Source organism: Hipposideros armiger, unplaced genomic scaffold (assembly GCF_001890085.2).
Source record: "Hipposideros armiger isolate ML-2016 unplaced genomic scaffold, ASM189008v1 scaffold_95, whole genome shotgun sequence".
In the NCBI taxonomy this organism is placed as follows: domain Eukaryota; kingdom Metazoa; phylum Chordata; class Mammalia; order Chiroptera; family Hipposideridae; genus Hipposideros; species Hipposideros armiger.
In genome coordinates, this window is record NW_017731445.1 from 865,195 (window position 1) to 887,629 (window position 22,435).

At 39.7% G+C, this 22,435-nt stretch overlaps 1 protein-coding gene across 3 annotated transcripts in view; it reads left to right on the top strand.

The window, feature by feature from the left end:
• GLIS3 (GLIS family zinc finger 3) overlaps positions 1–22,435 on the top strand; it is a 433,026-nt gene that overhangs the window by 139,925 nt on the left and 270,666 nt on the right. For 2 of the 3 annotated variants that reach the window (XM_019645914.1, XM_019645913.1), the window contains 2 exons: positions 3,923–4,130; positions 11,676–12,786. In XM_019645914.1, coding sequence (XP_019501459.1) covers positions 4,000–4,130; positions 11,676–12,786 — 1,242 coding nt within the window. In that variant the 5' untranslated portion in view covers positions 3,923–3,999. The remainder of the gene's footprint in view (positions 1–3,922; positions 4,131–11,675; positions 12,787–22,435) is intronic. The other variant, XM_019645915.1, reaches the window with a different exon arrangement.

A 22,435-nucleotide genomic window follows, 5' to 3' on the forward strand; every position in this document is an offset into this window, starting at 1 on the left:
TTTGCTGTTTTGTCTCCTAAACCACTGATCCGATCCTCTGCTTCATCTAATCTACTGTTGATTCTTTCGAGTGTGTTCTTCATTTTAGTTATTGTATTCTTTAGTTCTAACTGGTTGTTTTTTATGATTTCTGTATCCTTCTTTATGTTCTCCCTAAGTTCCTTAAACATTCTCATCATCAGTGTTCTAAACTCTGTCTCCGAAAGGTTGGATACCTCTGTTTCATTTAGTTCCATTTCTTGATGTTTCTTCTGATCTTTTACTTGGGACATGTTTCTTTGTTTCTTCATTCTGGTTGTCACTCTGATTGCTTTGATGTATTAGATCACCAGCGAGTGAGTCGGTTTGCCGGCTGCACTGGTTCTCCAGCTGTCCTCAGCCTCACTGAATTGAGCAGAGAGAGTCCTCACTATTTTCTACTTCCAGCTATCATAGAACTCCTCTTCCTGGCAAAGTAACTCTGGTCTGGTGAGCGTGGCATGGGGCCGGAGGGTGTCTCCCCCAACCAGAGAAGCCTCTCCACTGCTGAGGTGTCACTCACAGGGTTTGCCCTCTCTCTTCTCCGCCCCTCCTACCAGACTCGACATGGCCTCCTCTGTAAGTCCTTCGTTTAGAGATTCTGTTCATCTAGTGTCCAGGGAACTTCTGAGGTTGAATATCTTATTATTTGTAATTTTGGTGTGATCCTGGGAGGCAGTCAGCACAGCGTCTGTCTATTCCGACATCTTACCGGAAGTACTTGTCGAGTGGTGTTATTTTTATTCCCATTTTATAGATGAGAAGACACAGTGTAGAGATAAAGCACACGAATGTTTAAGTCATTTACGCAAGTCACTCAACTAGCAGGGGTATGTGTGTGGGGGTGGGAACCCCAGGCAGGCTGGAGAGCCCACACTCCAAATACTGCACAATTCTGGGTAGTCTGGAGGTGTTCATTCTGTCTAGCATTATGAAAAGAATTAGAATTAGATGGATGCATTGAGCTCAGTGGCTCTTGGTCAAACTGTTTGTTTGCCTCAAACTTTTGAGAGAGAGGATGATATTTTCCAGAACGTTCTCACAGCTGTGCCACAAACATTACATGTTCCCAAGAAATTGACCATTCAGCCTCATGCTTCAAGGATGCCATATGTTATACTTGTTAAAAGCTGTCACTCCTCTGTGGTTAGATGATGTTCAAGTATTTGGGAGTAGAAGGTGATACAGTGAAAATCATGGAGACACTGGGAAGTTAGCAGTGCTGTGGAGAAATATCAAAAGATTGACTTAGTTGGAGTTTATTTTTGAAAAATGGCACTGCGTTTAAAAAAGAAAACCTGGAGGGTTTCAGTGGAAATAATTTGTCAGTATTTAATATTCATGTGTAACTATATTTTCATTCATTCATTCCTTCTTAACTTCATTGACAGACTTTATTGTTTGTTCTGTATAGGCCTTGGACTAGGTGCTAAGGAAGCACCTCCAACAAGGGCCTTACCGTTAGAGAGCAGTAAAGTATAAAAGAAAAGGCAGTGACAGGCATGTAAGCATTTCAGTTCCCTGAAGGTTTTGAGGCAGGTATGTTATGAGAGACCATGGGGGAATGGAAAGAAGAATTGGTCATATCTGCCCAGCTGGCGGTGGGGGAGGAGGAGTGAGACAGGAGGTGACCTTTGAATTGAGACCTTGAAGATGCAGAGGTGCTCACTAGGTAGACAAGTTAGGGTCAGAGCATCCCAGGCAGAGAAGAGCTTGAGTAAGACAAGGGTTAACAAAAGTTTCAGCCATCCTATTGGTGTTTGTCCATTGTAAGATACACATATTTTCAAATCAGAACATCTCTGAAATGTCAACACCGTGCATTAATTTAACTGACTGTTTATGTTTTTGCTGATACATAAAGTAATGGCTTACACAATGTATGGCATCTGAGATTTGATGAAAGAATGGATTAATATTCTTTGCCACCAATTAGTATTTCTTGGGTGTGCTGTTCCAGCTACTCATATGTCTTTGTTGTAGAGGTAGATATTAATACCTTTTTACTGAGGAGGAAAGAGGCATGACATGACAGAGTTACTTAGATGAGCATCTGGCATTGAATTTGACAGAATACCTGACATCCGATGTTGCTTTTAATAGTAGTGGCTGGTAGGGATGGGACCTGAGGAGAGAATTCGAGTGTCTTTTATATTGAACTAGGCTATGAACCATTAGACTGCCTATATCTGAAGTAAAGGGATTTGGAAAGCAAATGGAAAGTAGCTTGTTGGAATTCATAAAGATACTAAGTTTGTGATCATTGTGTAAAAATGTACCCACTACTCTTGATGAGATGAAACCCTGATGGTACAGTGTTATATGAGTTGTGAACACAGACTGACTATCTATAACTGATCTTTCAAGGCAGAAAAGAATGCATCAGCTATAAGCTGCAGTGGCAGAGGTAGAAGGAAGACTCTGGTTTGTGTATCTAAAAAAAAAAATGAGAGAAATTTCTGTTAATGATCTTGGAAAGTATCCAAGGAACAAATGAACCATCCAACACCTAAACTTAAGCACCCAAGTGCCATGAAAATACATGCCAGTGGAATCTGTTTCTGCTCTGTTAGTAAATCCCTGTGTGGCCTTGGGCAAGTCAATTGGGACTTGGGTTTTCATTTCCCAGAGGGCTGGACCAGAGCAGGCTTTCTGGCAGCTAAAGACACCAGGACTCTCCCAGCATTTTTGAGATTTGGTTTCATTGATGAGAGCATAGTGATTGCTCTCTAAGGTCTTGTGGATCCTTCAGTTTTCTGGGCTCTTGGAAGGGAATTTTACAAAAGATGACAGTCATTTTTTTAGCTATTGATTTAATTTTTGGAAATACAAAATAGGAAATTATGTTCTCTAAGGCTAAGGAAAGTTACAGCGGTGCTTTTCCATCTACTTTGATCCCAAATATATCAGTGAGAAAGATGGGGAATTTGGTGAGAAAAATTTAGAGCCTAATTTGTTTAAAAACTGAGATCATACTTATTTTCGTTTGTTTGAAATTGGAACAGAGTGTGCAGTCTGAGACTTGACCAGGTAGTTTACAAAAAAAATGCTTGAAAAAGTACATCCATGTAAAAAGAATGTCTAGAATGATTCAACCGTTATTATTATTTTTTTGTGAGTCATGGCAGCGTTTGCCTTTCTTCTCTTTGCTTTTCACTTTTCCCTAACAACACAGATTCTTGTGGCTTTTTCCCCCCTCCCCCCTTTGGGTATGTACCAAGTTTTACTACATTTGAAGATTGTTACTAATGAAATAAAAAACCTATGTCGAATTTGGTTACCATGCTTCTTTTATAAGTATAATGAGTGTTTTGTTTATGGCTCTCTCAACCAGATTTTTTTAAAATTGGGTGTATGTCTAATGACAATGTATTGGGATGAAGAGGAGAAATCAAGATTGCAGAGACACAGCCAGACTATAACCTTTTAAAGAGCCTTTTTGGAAGGCCAGAATTGGAATGAAGTAAACCAGTTAAACAAGTTTTCTTTTTTTTTCCCCCACCCCCCCAACAGTGTCAACTTTCCTTGCTGGGTGATTCAAGATATTAGCTATTCTAGAAAAAACTTGGTTTGATATAAGTAAGCCCATCTACTTACCACCTTAACCCTTTAGGTAAGGAGATGGTAAAATATGATTCTTAATATAACTTGGCACTTCTACATAAAAGGAGCAAAATATAAGCACATTTTTGTATAAGTGGTGTTGCAGATGGGTTTCTATTGTAGCATTATGGCTTTTTCATTGGAATTAGAGGAAGCTATTTGGTATCACCAATACTGAAAAAAAAAAAAAGATCCATGGACTGTCTGTAAAGATAGGTCCTATAAAAGTGTGCACATGTGTGTTTTTTACTGATTTCTGATGTAAGGGACATGAAAGCTAACCTGATTCATTTGTTTTTAGGGGCTCTTGGCTTTGGGCCTCAGTGCAAGTCCATTGGAAAAGGCAGCTGCAACAATCTAGTGGTCACCAGCAGCCCCATGATGGTTCAGCGACTGGGACCCATTTCACCTCCAGCAAGCCAGGTCTCTACAGCATGCAACCAGATCAGTCCTAGCTTACAGAGGGCAATGAATGCAGCCAACCTGAATATACCTCCTTCAGATACCAGGTCTCAAGTTACTTTTTTTTCCCCTTCTTATGGTATAATCACACCCCATGAGTGTTTTCTCTTCCCTTCCTGATCTCACACACACACACACACACACACACACACACACACACACACACACTCAAGCAACTCTTTCAATTTGAGTTTTGTAGGGGAACGTGTATAAAAACTAACTTTGTGCCATCATATCATCTTAATTGGGAGGAATGGTCAGTACCTGCTGTCTTATGGTATGAGGGAAATTAATGACCAGCTTGAGATTTGGGGCCTCAGTTACTAAAGCCCAGTGTGTAAATTTGTCAATTCCTAGTGAAGCAAGTCATGTGTCATGGCCTAGACAACTGAGATGTTCCGTGTGCATCTATCTTACCTGCTCATTTTTCAGTGGATATGTTGCAATGTCCCCAGGCTGCTTTACAACTATTTTGTCTGTCCATGTATTCCCCCATCCACCTATCTCCCCAAGTACCTATTAAGTACCTACTGTCTGCATAAAGTAATGGTTGAAGTTTAGGGGGATAATAGAAAAAAGAAAGACAGAAAACATGAATTTCAAGACTTTATGTCTCTGGGAAGACATACTTTCCTGTGTGAGTCCCATAACATTTCAACACAGTATCTAATTAGGTGCCGGAGTAAGTAGGTGCAATACATGCTGTGTATCTCTCCATGGGAGAGAACTGAATAGGAAAGGGAAACCACCCCCTTACACAAATGTCTCTCAGGATTGATATTATAGGGGACATAAACCCAAAGTACTCTGCAGTGTACAAGGTTATTTCTATGTTTGAAATGAATTATTTAATCTTCTAGAAGTTGCATTGTTGGAGAAACACAATGTAAAGTTTTTGCCTTAGTCCTGGCTCTGCTGTAACTGATTGTGCAAAGGAATTAGGCTCTCTGGACCTCTGCTTCCTCTTCTTTAGGGTGCGGGTGGGGCGGGGGGTGGCTGGAATCCACTGAGATGCCTTGCAGTTCTGAGATCCTGTTTCTTCTTTTTCTCCTTCCTCCTTCTTTTCCTTCTATCCCTCTTTCCCCCTCTCGTATCTATGCATTGTCCTCCTAGCTGTTAGGTGAGACTCTGAAATCATAGTTCGTGGATCCTTCTTTTTAATGCCAGTTTTTTCATGATATGGAAACTTGTTTTTTACCTGAGATTTTTTGTGATGGGAATCTGCTGCTGTCATTTCCCCATTGATGATTATGCCTTGAGGGACTCCTCAGACTTGCTGAAAGTTGCATGTAAAATTAACTGTACTCCTGGGGTAGGTGTCATTGGGAAGCCTTCAGCTTCCTGTCGGTGGCAAGTCCAGCCCATGCCTCGGAGGCAGAGTCATAATTAATGGAGAAAGTGATGGTAGGCAGGGCTTTGGCTGCTCCAGCAATGTACCTAATGCAGTTCCTTTCATGGGTTGGTCATTATCTAGGTGTCTTCTGGCATATTTGATTCCTTAGCATAATTTTATAACCTTAAAAGACAACATCTTAAAGATGTACTGACATAATGTTTTGGACTATGCATTATGTGAGTCCTCCTATGGAAATAATTTCTTTGCAGATGGGCAAAGGAACAGGAAGTGGGAAGTGGCTTGGTGAAGTATGGAACGTTTAGCAATTTGGAAAGGTCACGCTTACTGTGATCCCGGGTTGGTGTGTTCTATCAGAGGAGAGAAAGGATAGGAAGCAACAGTTCAGCTTGAAGGCCTTTGCTGTCTAGGAATAAAGATAGAATCAGCTTTGTGTTTTATCCATCGGGATGGACAAGGGGGTGGGTGGGGGGAGCATGAACTGTTCAGTCTCAATAATGGCCACCCTATAGAAAGCTGTAAAATTAATATTCTTTCTTCTTGATTGTCGTGTGATTCTTACTCATTGTAGAAAATGTGGAAAATATGGAAAAGCACAAGGCAGTCATCCTGAATCCTACCACCCACAGGCAACCATGGCTGGAATTTTGATGTACATCCATCTAGTAATATATAAACACATATATCATAAGCATAGGTTTTCTTTTGTATGAAATTGGTCTAATAATCTACATAGTTATAATTACCTTTTTCAGTTAATATCAACTGTTTTGTAATGAAAGCACCATATAATGGCTTCTAACCCAAGATTCCATTTTATTTTAAAAGTATATAAATAAAATTTTAATTTTTTAATCAGCCTTTTATTCCTGGGCATTTAGTTTCCCTTTGTTTTGATATTATAGGTAATACTTTATTGAATAATCCTGTAAATAGTTTGAGGCATATATCTGGTTATTAGAACATATTCTTAGAAGTAAAATTTGCTGAGTTAAAGGAAGTGTAGTTTTGAGGCTTTTCATATACTATAGTCTCAAACTGCATTACAGAAAACACTTAGCCACTTAGAAACACCAATAATCTTATAGTTTCTGTTTTCCCTTATCTTTTCAAATATTAACAATTACTATTTGTATTTCTTCTGCCAATATAATGTGCAAAATGTTATTTTATCTTAATTTGCATCTCTTAATTATTGATAACTGAGTAGTTTTTATAGATTTGCTGACTATATTTCTTCTTTTAATCTTTGAGTAATTCTTTTTCTGGAGTGCTCATCTTGAAAAAGCACTCTTCCGTAGCTTTTTTGGGTTCTGTTTAATCCCATGGTGCAAATCATGCCCTAATGCTGTATACTTGCCTTTATTAATTTCCCAACCATTTCTGACTAGCCCTCCTGAATGAGAAATGCAAACTATACCTTAACCATTCTGAAGATCCAGGAGCCATTCTTGATTTAGGTTTTGCAAATACTCTGTAATACAGAGATCATCATATATATTTTCTGTAAAGTAACAAGACTGAAGTGCTGATATGATAACCTCATACAGTGGCTTATATACAAATCTAGCAAAAATTGGGCATAAAAGAGATTGGATGCTATTTGCATGGGTTTTGTATATGTTTAGTTTTTCTAGTACTTTCACATGCATTGTAATTCTACATTTTATGATTGAATATTCATAAAGTACATGTAAGTATTATCCCTATATTATAGATGATGGACCTAAGACACTGAAAGTCTAAATGCTTTACCTAGTGTCACTTAGCTTGTCAGTTACAAAGTTCAACCATCAGTCTAATAATGTCATTCCAGATCCAAAAGGCACCACATTTTTCTCTCCTAAACCAGAAATTATTGAGGTGATTTTTGGGAATGGAATTTCTTAGGGTTTCCTTTTGGGTTGGAGTGTGTCCACAGAGCTCAGAAAAGGCCAAGAAGACTGGGAATGGACTCTGGATTCTCTGTTAAGTTATAACATTTTATAAAGCCATCCAGTGTTCAGATGCAGTGCTAATTCTTCCAGGGTATTTGTCCAGGCACATAGACAAGAGCTTTCATATAGACTAGCCCATATAGGCTAGGGTATACATATACATATACATACACATATACATGTATGTACCTATATACTGTGGGTGCCAAAAAAATGTATACACATTTTAAGAGAGGTTATCTATGTATTACTTTTCGAAGTTGAATTGAATTACGGTAGGAATGTGTAGTATTCACTCAAAAGATGGCATTAATCAAATGAATGCTAGTGTCACCATGTAACAGGCAGGACAGTCAGAAAATGGCAGAAGCACAGTTGTCATTTGAGGAGCGCAAGACTATTTTGAAGTGGTATTTGAAATTCAAGAACATTGTGGAAGTACAGCGACAGTGGAGGCATGATTCTGCAACAGAACCTCCAACACATCTAACAGTTGCTCTCATCCGTGATAAGTTTGAGACCCATGGTACTGTGTGTGAGGTGCACAAGGGAAGATCCAGGAGGCCTCGCACAGCAACAAGTCCTGCTTCTTCTGCTATGGATTTGGAACAGTTTACACGCTCACCACAGAAGTGCACCACTTTGAGCGCCTCTTGTAATTGCAGAAGTCAAATGTGACTTGTATTCATCTTTTGTTATCGGTATACATTGAGTATTACAATTTTAATAGTTTTTCCTTTCTTAAAATGTGTATACATTTTTTTGGCACCCTCTGTGTATGTATAATTATTTCTCTGTCTCTCATCAGTTTGAGGAATTCCATACGATCTGTAAGCTGGTATTTCTTTTGAACTTGGTGTTGAATCAAACAATTCAACTTATTCATAACTCCCCTTATGGCCCCATGAGGGTTATTACTGAGTTCTTGCTTCACAAGCTACCCTAACGTGTTCATTGATAGTTTCTGAGTTTTTCACATTGGTTTTCTTTTATTTGAGCTGTATCTCTTTCCTTTCACCTATAGCTCCAAATTAACCATAATTAATTTGGACTGGCAAATTAACCAGTCACCAGAAATAATATCTTCAGGATTAGATGAACATATGGAAATAGAGATTGCTCTCAGTATGGTGATAGAACACAGCTCTGTCATTTTCTTTCCCATAGGCCTGGTGTACGTAGAAGTGGGCATTATGGGAGAGGGTCCTTTGGAACCTTTCAGTAATTCAACATATCGTTGCAGAAAGAGAGCAGAAAATGTGGGTTCCAATCATAGCTTGTATGACTTTAAGCCTGTTATACCAGGTCCTTTAATCTAGCAGAGCATTATGGACTAGATACATGTAAGATATGATGTGGGGAAAACAAAAGAGGGTGTATGTGATCCAGCTGGGTGACTGCCTATAAGGAATTTGGTCCTTAAATAGAGGTTATTTTAAAAATCCAGTTTACTTACCTCACAGGCTGTATCAAATGAAATAATGTATAGAGAAAATGCTCTGTGAACTATAAATGATGGTTACTTATCATTATATTGATTATTCACCTTTTTTTTAAAAATTGGGGAACAGTGTGTTTTTCCAGGACCCATCAGCTCCAAGTCCAGTAGTTGTTTCTCAATCTAGTTGTGCAGGGCGTTTTTCCAGGACCCATCAGCTCCACATCAAGTAGTTGTTTCTCAATCTAGTTGTGGAGGGTGTTTTTCCAGGACCCATTAGCTCCAAGTCAAGTAGTTGTTTCAATCTAGTTGTGGAGGGCGTTTTTCCAGGACCCATCACTTTCTTAATCAACAAGTTTTGAACACTTGTTATATAGCTAACACTTTGGTGGGTACTCGGGGAGATAAAAATGATCCCTTCTGTTGAAGGCCTTTGAATTGTTTTGAGGAACATGATTTTATTGAGGAAGTCAGCTATGTTTAAGGTACAGTACAGATAGTATATAACTTCTTCAGAAAGAAAACTCTTATTGAAAGCTAGTGTATTTGGGGGAGGTTTCATGAATTAGAACTTTGAAAGATTCAAAGGTCTGGGTAATTGCACAAGCGGGAATAGGGCTGCTAGGCAAAGGCCATTTGTGCGAAGTTTTGTTCTTATTCCATGTTTGAAATAGAAAAGAGAGTTCTTTGTGTGTATTATTGCCTTAGTGAATAGAATACAGACTTTGCTTTCTAAAAATATATATGATAACTGTCCTAGAAAGCTGAGAAGCCTAAGGAGTTAAGAAGCATGCCTACATGGGTTTATGTTCAGATTTAAATTGAGACATAGTTAGATATAATTGAGAAAAATAAGCAACGTTTCTCAACAATGAAATAAATAAATGTGTCTCACTGTAGGCTGCCCTGAAACCAAAAAACATATTACATATATTATATAAAGTACATAGAGGTGGATAAAATGCTTTCTGCCTGCTATTCGCTGCTTAAAAATCTGAAATGCTCCAGTGTGACAGTGACCAAGCAATGTACTATTTGAGAATGTTCTATAAACTTTCTCAACCTCAGGGTATAAAGCATAGTCAGTTGTCTTTGCCTCCTATATGACAGAACTACTGATTTGGCTCGGGTCAGAAAGTAATACTTGGATCTTCTTGGGGAAGGGACCAAAATGCCCCTGACATCCAATCACCAGGAACCTTCAGCTGAGCACTGCAGGGAGCGCTGCATGCTGCACGTGTGCTGGGAAAATAATTGAAAGTGTCCACGGGGAATTAAAAAACAGATGGTTCAGAAACCAGTGTGGAGCTTGCAAAAGGACTTCAGCCTGAATATAAGGATGTAGACCAAGAGAAAAAAAAATCTGTGTCAAGGGCAACTGGACGCAAGTTCCTGCTGTGTTTGTCATTGGGAAACATGACTTCACTCGCTAGAAACATCACATCGATAATGGTATTATCTATCACCTTATACTGTGCCTTTTGGAGCTGAGATATTTTCTGGCCAATATCTCATGTTTGTAGGAAACAGTGTTCCTGACTTCCATTTTGTAAAAAGAAGTAAAAGGAGCAGATGGGATGAGAATGTGTCTCTTTTCCCTCAGTTTCTTTGCAACAGGTTGCTATTTACCAGCTAGACGTAGTAAATGGGTTTGTTCTGGGAAGACAGACATGTGATATAATATTTCGTTTTCATTAATATTTTTGTCAGAAAAAACTCTCTCTGTAGAAAGCCAATGCAGGTACATATAAATAAGCCAGGTTTTTCTGATATACCCCATGTCTCAGTGGAGAAATACAGTGAGTTATGTCTAGCCTTTGTGACAAATTTTTCATCCAAGGGACATAACTTTTCTCTTCAGTGATTTTTAAGGCAATGATTTCACAGTAAAGCCAAATGAATTTTAAAGTGGCCGGACTACATTACAACCCATTTTGATATGTAGGTAAATATTACAACATGTGAGGCATGTTTTGCAAAGGGTGAGAAGAACAGGAGAGGAATTGTTGCAAAGTGAACTACTAAAAACCAGTGATCTACTCTTGGCCCAAAGCTGCTCTAATTTAAGGACAAGAGGCCATGGAAAACCCAAAACTAGCAAGTGTGATTAAACCCTACACAGCCCATATGTATAAGTCCAAATATGACTTGATTTCAGGTTGTTACTCCCTTATATATATAATAGCTATATTTCATATTTTTTTTTCATTTCCTGGGATGATTTGATAGCATTGCTATCTTTTTCTTAAAAACCAAAAAACTTAAAAATTCCTTAATATCAGTGAAATTAAATTGTGAAATTATTATGTCTTCTGGATGACGCTTTGACTCTGAGGATTTACTTTTTTTCGAATCAAGCATGGGTTTATGTTTTAACTCACCAAATCGGTTTTACTGAAAGACTGAGACTGTGTTTTAGACTTGTATTCCCTTCAATGCCTATTTGTAATTTCTGCACACAGTAGGTGCTTAATAAATATTTGCTTATTTGGTTTGCCATGACACACATCAATAATTATTCCCAGGTCTCTAAATTTTCTCCCTACATTAATTTTTAAAAAAAAAATACAGCAAAGACTACTTATTATCATTAAAGTATTAAGATTATTTATGACAATAGATCTTTTGTTTTATTATTCCAGTGAGCATTTGCCTTTATTGTTCTTGGTAAAATGTTATTTACCTGGAACTAAAAGCCTTAGTGTTATCTTAGCCAAAGAATGTGTGTTTAGCAGAGAATGTAATTAGGGGAAATACTTAAGAGATTGTCAATGCAATGTTCTTTTAGCTCTTAAGCAATCCATATCCTGCTAAAATGTTTGTCTTTTTTTTTTTTCCCCTCCCCTTCTGGCTGCTGTTCCAGGTCCCTTATTTCACGTGAGTCTTTGGCGTCTACGACTTTGAGTCTGACAGAAAGTCAGTCGGCTTTGAGTGTGAAGCAAGAGTGGTCTCACGGCTACAGGGCACTGCCATCACTCTCCTCCAACCACGGCTCTCAGAATGGCATTGATCTAGGAGACCTGCTTAGCCTCCCTCCTGGGACAGCCATGTCCAGCGGCAGTGTCTCTAACTCGTTGCCACCCTATCTTTTCAGCATGGAAAATAGCCACTCTCCTTACCCTAGTCCCCGACACTCTTCGGCCAGATCCCACTCAGCCCGCTCCAAGAAGAGAGCGCTGTCCTTGTCCCCGCTGTCCGATGGCATTGGGATAGACTTCAATACCATCATCCGCACCTCTCCCACGTCCCTGGTCGCCTACATCAACGGGTCCAGGGCCTCCCCGGCCAACATGTCCCCACAGCCGGAAGTCTATGGACATTTCCTGGGCGTGCGCGGTAGCTGCATTCCCCAGCCGTGTTCGGGGGCCGGCAGCCAGATGGGTGTGCGCGTGGCCAGCGGTGGCTTGGCGCTCCCGGCCTACAGCGAGGACAGCTCCCTGGAGTACGAGCGCATGCAGCAGCTGGAGCACGGCGCCCTCCAGCCCGGCATGGTCAACAACATGGTGGTGCAGCACGGCCTGCCCGGCCCTGACGGCCAGTCCGCCGGCCTGCTGAAGACCGAGCGCCTGGATGATTTCTCCAGCAGCGCCCTCGACCTGACCCCCGCGCCTCCTCTGCCACCACCGCCCCAAGGCCCCCCGCCTCCCTACCATGCCCACCCGCACCTGCACCACCAAGAGCTCGTCCCGCATGCCCAGACGCTGGCCCTGCCCCAGGCCACCCTGGAGGACGATGGGGAGATGGACGATGTTGGGGGCAAGCACTGCTGTCGCTGGATCGACTGCAGTGCCTTGTATGACCAGCAGGAGGAACTTGTGCGGCACATCGAGAAGGTTCACATTGACCAGCGCAAAGGTGAAGACTTCACATGCTTCTGGGCGGGGTGCCCTCGAAGGTACAAGCCATTCAATGCCCGCTATAAACTGCTGATTCACATGCGAGTCCACTCCGGAGAGAAGCCGAACAAGTGTACGGTGAGTTTTCCACGGCCCATGGGGGCCCATTGAAAGCGCACGTGGCTTTTTAAAACTTGGCCCACAAGTCGGACATTTTCTTCTTTTATGGATTTTGGATGTGTGGGGGGCCAGGTATCCATGATATTTGACCCCTCTTTAGTCTGACGAAGGGGAAGGTTTCTTTAATTATTAAATGCTGGGTTATCTCTCTACTTCTTGATTCTTTTCTGCAAATGTACAGGATCGATCACCTCAGGGTAGGTTGATCTGCCAGTGTCCAAAATCTCAGAAAACAGATGCCCGCCAGGCACCAACCTAAAGTTGCTGAAATGTGCGGAGCAGAGGAGTACACACTGCAGCCCCAGCAAGCTTTATGTCTTTTCCAAAGCAAATACTTGGTGATTTTGCCTTCTCTCTAATAACTGGGCTAGTATTGGGGTTGGGGGAGGGGTGGTTCTGATATTTGGAAAGGCACTCACACTTAGCAGCTTGGCTGGTGAAAACGCTGCTGCATGCACCCTCACGCCTGCACACTGCATACTCCAGCGTTAATGATTTATAGGCAGCATAAAAACACCCAGGGGGATGCACAGGAGCTGAATCTCACAGAATCTCACCGTAGTTTAAGGAGAGAGAGTTTTGTGGAAAGGTACAGGAGAAAGAACCAAGAGGGGAATGTGCCTTTTGTGTTGAAGGAAGTGGGCATGGTGCCGCTTTCACCCCCACATGCCCCTTTCCCAACACTGATCCTGGACCTATCTCTGTTTCTTGGCAAAATGGACTGTTTTCTAACAATATGACTCTTAAATGATTTCACAGTCTTTTCACACCTAACAGAAACCCGCAGGGTTTACAAGCAAGACATCACCCTGGGGATCACAGGGCAACTTTGCACAATCTCAGACAGCTCACTTTCAACTCTTGGAAAAAGAAGAACATGCGTTTTAGATTAGCTTAGATGGACAGGGCTTTTTTCTTTAGTTAAAATCTGAGAATTGTAGGTACTTTCTGGATATGGAATATGCTACAGGTCACTAAATGTGTGATATATATAAATCATTTTGAAAAGCAACTTATTTATATGGTGGTCCCCCAGACAGAGTTCATTCTTTCTATAGAATGTCTTAATGATAAAGAACCTGCACCATATTTATGTTTGAGTGTAGGTTGGCCAAGTTGTCTGATTCATGTAAAAGCAAACCAAACAGATGATAGCTGTCATGCAAGCATTAGAGGCACGTTTTCACTGTCCAGTAGGTATTTTTGAAAGAGCTTTAAGAATTCCTGGTGGAATGAAATTGCATTTCTTGTCATTACATTGTGCCCCATGTTGTGATTTTTCTTAAGGAAAACCTGAAGCTGATTCATTGTGAGAATACCAGGTTATATGAGCGAGCAGAATAATGACATTCCAGGTGGCAAAACCTTCCTCTGTCAGTAGGGTTCTGCATTAAAAATGCCAGAAAGAGACAAGCAATTGAAGGCAATTTCATTTACTTTGTTTGGAACACACCAGCCTATTGCAAGCAGGAAAGACATTCAGTCTCTGAACGAAAACAGTCCAACCTTTTAGTTATGACTAATCCTGGCTGAAAATAGTTTGCTGGATTTGGCCTTACTGAAAAAAAAAAACCCATAAAAGCTTGAATTATCCAAAAAAATATTTTTTGCATTGCAAAATAAATTTTTGTGCAGTAGGATTTCCCCATTTTCCCACTGTTCTTAGACTTTGCAAAGGCATAGAACAAGTTGACTTTTGCTAAAGTACATGATGACTATTAAAAATAAAAATGCTTCAGTGAAAGAATAAGCTGAGAGGAGAATGTTTGCAGGCCTCTGCAGCGCTTTCCATTGTATTGCTTACGATGGATAAGGGAGGTAATTTTTCTTCTCCCCTAGTCTGCCTACTCCCCCTACTTCTAAAGGGAATCTTTGCAAAATTCAGATTGCCGGATTTAATTCCATATCAAATTTAGAACCAAAAAGCATTTACTTACACATGTGATAGTGCAAGTGTATTTATACAAAACAAGGTTTCTTAGGAGCTGACTAATGCTGCAGTTCTAGTCTTGGGACTATGTATTTTTAGCAGGAAGACATCCATTTTCATATAACACGTATATATCATGAGCATTATGTCTTCTGAAAACTGTTTTGTTGCTACATGTCATTTGCTTGATTTGTAGGGCTATAGCTAACTGGCAACAAAAAAATTTTACTGTGAACATTAGCAGTCTTCTCAAGTCATAGTTCATGGATAGAAGATATTGTGCTTAATGCGAATGCACGTCTGAAAAAGATGCATTTGTCTGCCTTTTGCAAAACCAACCTTTACGCTCTTGGAATCCAGACATGAAGAACTGTTAAAACTGAAATGTTCCATCTCCTCCTGCCTTGAAATCTGACAGTCGGTAGTTGATTCAAAGCTCAAGATCTTGCCAAGTGAAATGACCACATTCCCCTTTTGGAGACATGAAGTGATCTTTGGGTTTTTGTGGCTGTGTCACATGCTGCAAAGGCTAGGAGCTGTTTAAATTATAAGGCCCAATCCACTTTTGTTTTACGTAAGTTTAACTGCTATTAATTTTCTGTGGACCATAGTTAGTGTTAGTCATCATTTTCACTCACTTCGTTTATTGACCCAAGAAAGCTGTGATGACCCAATTGTGTTTGGTGACCATGACTACAAGCAGCACAATGAGCTTCTGGAAGTCATGGTGAAAGAAGGGTGTGTGAAAGGGCTACTCAGTGACAGCCTGTTTACAGTAAGAGGCTACCACGGGTGTCCCCCCTTGACGCCAAATTCCATTTCATGCTTGGGAGAACACATTCTCAGAATCTCTGACTCTTAACTCCTCGGCCTTACCCAGAACTCTGGGATTCAGATCACTCAAGATTCTAGATGGCAGAACTGGGGAGGATTGGTCATTTATTATTTGGTTAACTTACTGGAAGAAGAGAATGGTTTCTTCTCTCTTTCCCACCCAAACAATTCCACCCCTCTGTTGATCTCATACTTATTGCTTCTGTGGAAAACCAAACCAGCTGCTCTCTTTCCAGGCTTGACCTTGATCACAGACATAACTCCCAGCCAATGGCAAAGGCCCTGGGAAGTAAAGGCCTTGTCAGGCAGACAGGCAGACCTCTGTTAAATCAGAAACTGAGATATGGCAATATTATATTAAAAATATCTGAGTCCATTTACTGAGATCTACTAATTTCTCAGTGCCAAATCATTCTACTTAAACCTTCCTGAACTTAGACAAACCCCAACATTGATGACTCTCAGAATTAACAACTTTTGAGCATTTCCGGGCATAACTGTGCTGAATTCTGTTATGTTTTTCTGAGATGATAAGATTTCAAATTCCCAAGTCAGAACAATCATGGAGTCTCTGAATTTCTTTCCCCAACCCCTGTTTCATCTTCCTAAAAGGCAACATAGAATGTAATCCCAAACTATAGGTGTACACTAACCATCCCTAATGGTATCCTGTAATGGTTCTAACAGAGCTCATGTAGAGAATGTTCTTACTGTAGGTCTCTTTCTCTTTTTTTTTTTTTAATTAAATTTACTGGGGTGACAGTGGTTAGTAAAATGATATAGGTTTCAACTGTACAATTGTTAATACATCATCTATATATCACATTGTGTGCTCACCACCCAGAGTCGGTTCTTCTTCCATCATTGTATATTTGACCCCCTTTACCTTCTACCACCCTACCTCCCCCTTTACTCTCTGGTAAACACTAAACTGTTGTCTCTGTCTATGAGGTTTTGTTTCTTTGTTTGTTTGTCTTGTTCCTTTGTTGCTGTCTTATATCCCATATATGAGTGAAGTCATATGGTTCTCAACTTTTTCTGTCTGACTTATTTCATTTAGCATTTGCTATTAAGTTGAAGAGTGTGCAATGCCTGGGTAGCATTCCCAGGAAGGTGTGTTCTGAATGAGCTCAAGCATGCTCAGTCTGCCAGTACCTCTCATGAGAAAGCCTAGCTGATTGGAGCAGAGTGAGCAGAGGTACAGGGCTCTGTTGCCAGGATCAGAAACCCTGATGGTTTGCCTTCATGCACAATAGAAAGCAGTTGTGCTAGGAGGTTAGGGAGTGTTAATAAGGGAATTAGGGAGAATGTGGGTCGCCACTTAAATTTTGCTTATTTTTCCTGGATGAATTTTATCCAATAGCGAAAAGGAATTTTGCAAAACTTTTACCCACCCACAGATTTTCACGAAAATGTCACTGACCAAAGACAGCTTTGAATTTTGTATGAATTGACTCATTTCTCCACAGGCATTTTGCCTGGCAAAATCCAGAGTATTTGCTTTGGCTTGAATACTGGGCAGTTTGCTTTTTAAGTAACATTGGATTATGAGTACAAGAAAATAAATACAGAACTGGGGCCATGTCCCCATTCCTCTTTAATGGCCTGATTTATGGGTTCATGGGCTAGCATTAGCCATGAAAGACATTTCTTGAGGAAGAGTAAAATCAGTATAAACTGTGGAAGATTTTTTTCCACATCCTTTATATTATTATTTTGATAAGACTTGGCATTGATGCGGTAACCACAATTATATGACCAGGAGAGACGTTAGGAAAACACCATCTGAGCATAACTATTAGTTACCACTCCATAGCCTTCATATTGGCAGCAGTTATTAAGTTCTCCTAATGTCAAGTATTGATGAGGGTATACAGATTGGGAAATGCTTTAATATTGCTGGTGAGAGTTAATTGGTGTGACTACTTTGGAAAAAAACTGATAATACAAATATCTAGTAAAGATGAAGATGAGCATATCCAACAGAACCATGTCGTGAGTGTCTACTCTACCTAGAGAAACTTAAATATGGTGGCAAGGACACCCACAGAAAGGTATTTATTGCACCTCTGCTTTTAAAACATGTAAATAACCTAAGTGTTCACAGATAAGGTAAATCAATAAACTGTAATTTATTCCTAACGATATAATACAAAGGAGTTTAAAATTAATGAGTTAGAGATAAATCTCTATACCTGTACATACATACATACATACATACATACATACATACATACATACCAATGTGGATAAGTCTCAAAACAATGTTAAATGAAAAAATTAAATGCAAAAGGATATATACAGTGAAATATAATTTATGTACCTTTACGCACACTAAGCAGTATTATATAGTTGTTGTAAGTACATAATTACTTGGTTAAATAATAAAATTGTGTGATCAGGATAATCAGTAACTTTAGGACAGTGGATTCCTTTAGAGAGGAAAGAAATAGGAAGAAATGGGATGTGGGAATTTTACTTTATCTTTTTTTTCCCCAAAATTTAAGAGAACTGAAACAAAAATGACAAAATATTTCTTTTTAGCTTGGTGGGGGTGACATACGAGAATGTATCATAGGTATCTTATAATTTATATTTTCTATGGTTTGCTGACTTGAAATATTTCATAACTATAAGTATATATTTTTGTTAAAAAATATAAGAAAATATATAACACTCCACTTCCCTTCCTCACATAGAATTTTTTCAGATGATGAGAACAACATCTAGAGAAATTAAGTGATCTTTCTAATACTAGTAAGTTGTTTGGCTGTTGCCTACTTAGCATACCCAAGGGTTGGTTCTTGGCTGACATTGGAATCCCCTGAAGAGCTTTATAAAGGGTCCACACCTGGATCCCACCCTCAGAGTCTGTGATGTCATTGGTCCGGGTTCTAATGTGTAGCCAAGGGTGCGAACCGTGCTCTAAAAGCTTCTATCTGTGTCCTGACATTAAACTCTAGATAAATGAAAGCCTACCCTGTCATTTCAGTTAAGGTATAGGGAGGCAGTGTTTAGAAGCGAGTACATCTGCATTATCAATGCCCTGACAATGATTAGGGTAATTTCATGTTCCCTTGGAATAAAATTCAGAGACAAGAGATAAGAAGATAATAGAGTGACTCTGGTCATGGCAGAGGACTTTCAAAAACTGAGTGTCCATTTCATATTCAGAGTACTCTTCCTCTACAATTAACAGTCAGTTAAAGGTTGGGATGAAACTGTTGAACAATGTATGTCATTACCACCTCCTTGCTCCCTGAGTTAAAGGTGAAACTGACAAATCCGTCACATAGTTCATTTTTAAAGGTGAGATAAGGTGTTCTCCCTTCCAAATACAATGCAGCCTTTCTTCTTTTAGTATAAAATGATTTTAAAAAACATTTTTGCTATGATGGATATTTCTGAAGAATTGGGAAGTTACCAAATTATTGAATTTTCCATTTTATCAAATCTTCCTTATGTGATTAAATACATACAATTATCATTAATACCCTCTTTGTCTCTTGAGGCTGAAACACCACTAGTGAAACATCTGGTAAAGATCAGAGAGAGTGTAGCTTCCAAATCATATCCCACAAGGCATCAGTCTGTCAAATATATAATGCAAACTCAATAATTTTAAAAAATACAACTAAATTGCAAGATCCTCCCCCCCAATGATTTTACATAAGAAAGAGATGCTGGCATATTTATCTGTGTATATACATGTTCAACATACTGTAGACATCCATATGTCATCGTAAATTACAAACTTCTTAGTATAGGTAAAAACAAAACCACAGAACTTCTCATCAAAAGGGGCATTAACCACAGTGTATAAGGCGCCTGTCAAATCAGATTTCACATCCCAAAACACAGTTTAGAAACCTTCCATTTGGTAGTGGTTTAATTTCATTTTCCTTTAGAAGGTAGTTAATCCACATTACCTGGGGAGCTAGCCTTTCATGAACTTTGTCCTGAAAATAAATTGGTAGCAGATTTGGGCAGACGTTTCAAAGCAAATCGTGGTATATGTTTCTTTGCCCTGTGATTCTAGGATTAATGAAAAACAATAGATAATGAGAAAAACCCTAAGAGGTTAAATATTTGAGGCTTTATCCTCATTAAGCAAAATCATTAACTACATGATAGTTAATGTTCCTTTTAGTTCATATTTGTTTTGTGGTTTTTCTCTAATTTCCTGACCCAAAATAACGTTTTTAAAATTAGAAAGAATTATGTAAATCTTCTCATAAATGATCTCATTAAGGGAATGTATTTCAAGCCTTTTGAGGTTTGATCCTGTATAGATTTTAAAATGGATTTTTCTTAGTTCATTCAGACTGTAGCAGTGTGGAAAGTTAGAATGACAATTTATTAATAACGTCTTTTGTAACCTTTGGAATATTTCTTGACTACCTTACTATGAGTGGGCCTGTTGACATCTTTGAGTTCAGGTAGAATTTGAGTGTGTAGAGTGAAAAACCAAACACATTTATTTTTCCAAAAAAGAGTTAGTCTGATTCTTTTTTATCTTTCAGAAGTGTTTTCTTCAAGCTCTGGGTAGAATGATGTGGAAAAGAGATGTATATATATTTTTTTCCAGGCAGGTTTATTAGTTTCTACTATAATTACTGAGTCAGGGCTTCTGGTCTATCAAGAAGACAGTGGATGTTGTAGTCCTGGTTAGTGGCGATGTGACTGGCAGACATAGACCCAGGATGGGCAGGTAGGTTCAATTTCCCATCTGTGTGAATCCTGGGTAATCTTCATCCAGAGGGGGATGGGCTGGTCTACTGGGTGTCATCACTCATATAGGAGGTTGGTGTAGATAGGAATTTGGAGAGAAAATGGAATGACACCTGTGTGTTCTTAATTTCGTAGGACAGTATTTATTTTGATTTTCTTGGGCTGGAGATACTGTACTTGAGTAAGAAGAATGACAAATCCTTTTGAGAAAGAATTCTGAAGAATTTTAGAAAACTAATTTGAAATGTTGTTGAGAATTAAAACATGCGATGATCTGGTTCTGGGCAGGCAGGGGCAATGTGCATGAGTAATTAATTATACCATGCTCCAAACGTAAGGTGATCACATAATTTATTATTCAAATTGGGACACTTTTGAGAGTGAAAGGGGTTCTGTTTCACTGGAATATCAGTGTAAACCAGGCGTGTCCTGGAAGAAACAGACTGTATAGTTGTCCTACCCAAATATTATATGCACTGATGTGTCCACCCAGTCCATGCGTGATCATTCATTCATTTGATCACTGAGTACAAGCCACGTGCCATGCCCTGTCTTGGAAGTGTGTACATAAATAAATGGGACATTAAATAGTTATTTACACAATAATGAAACGAGCTGTGATACAGGTCTATAAAAATTGTTTTAATGGGAAAACAAGGGAAGAAACTTCTAGCTATGTCTGTAAGAATCTGGGAAGGCTTCTTAGACGAGGTGACTGAATCTTGAAACAAGAGAGTAATTCTTACAGAAAAAGGGAAGAAGGCCATTCAAGTGAAGGCACCACGCTATGTAATAGCACAGAGGTGTGAGAGACCCCGGGAAAGAAACAGTTCTTTCTTTCCAAGTAGTTTGATGATCCCAGACTAGGCAGCAATGGGAAATGAGGCTGGAAATTTACCTTGGGCAAATCACAAAGGACCTTTACTGTCAAATAGGGATGTATGTTTTTAAAATGAGAAAGTATTACACACCTATTACTACAAATGCAAATACAGTTAATACAGACTTTTTGTAGTAAACAGCATCCCTGAATGTGCTTTATTTAGCGCATGTGAAATGAAACTTTGACTTCCCCAAACCACCTCCATTGTCTCTTAAAGTTTATAACTTTATTCTTCATTAAAATGTATCTCTTGGCAGCTGTCATATGAAACACAAATTTTCCTTAATGCCAAGTGGTCAGACAGGGAAATACACAAATGGAAACAAGCATAAGAACATGTTCTGTGGTGGACTTGAAAGAATTAAAAACCTGGGGAAGACTAGAGACCAAAGCTATGTGATCAGTTATGTCAAATGATTAAGATGTGGACAAAGGCTGCATACGGTATCCTGTGTATGAGTAGCCTTCCATTAGTTAAATATTTTCTTTTATAATCTGGAGAGAGAGTGAAGTGCTGTTAAACAAAGGTTTGGACTGGCACTCATTACACTGAGCCTGTCAGCCCTTTTTCAAAACTTCCTCCCCCACCCCCCCACACTGCTCAGATTTACTTTGGAATTTGTTTCTGCTCAGACCAAATTAATACAGAGTAGAGCTAAATGTGTGAGATGGTTAGAAGAGTGCAAATTAAATCTATTCTCATCAAAATGGTGCTCATTCTTGGTGATTCAGTCTTTCTGGACTGGGGAAGGCAGAGTGAAAGCAGAGACTCACCTTTTGTTCCTGGAGCTTTCAGCTCTAGCAGTGTCGCTGTCCCTAGGGTCTGGGCCTCCCAAGGTTAGGCCATTTGCCTGGGTGACCAGAGAGCACAGCCTCGAATCAATCTCAGTGGATTTAGGTGATCAGAGTGATCCAGATAGGGGACCTGATTGGTCTTGCTCTTAAAACTCAGTGTCTCAGGCTTGTCTCTCCAGAATAATTTATTTTCCGTGTTTTAGAGTGTTTATTTAAAAGTGCTTTGGGTCAGCTGAGTGGCGTATTGGTTAAGAGCTGGCTTGGGACGCCAGAGGGCCCCTGTTCGGATCCCACATATGAGGGCCAGTGACACTGCCCTCTGCAGCTTGACCTGGGGCTGGGCTGCCGTGAGTCACTGGCGATGGCAGGTGGGTTGTCATGGGCTACCGTGTGTAGCCAGCAGTCAGCGTGAGCAGCCAGCAGCCGCTGTGAGC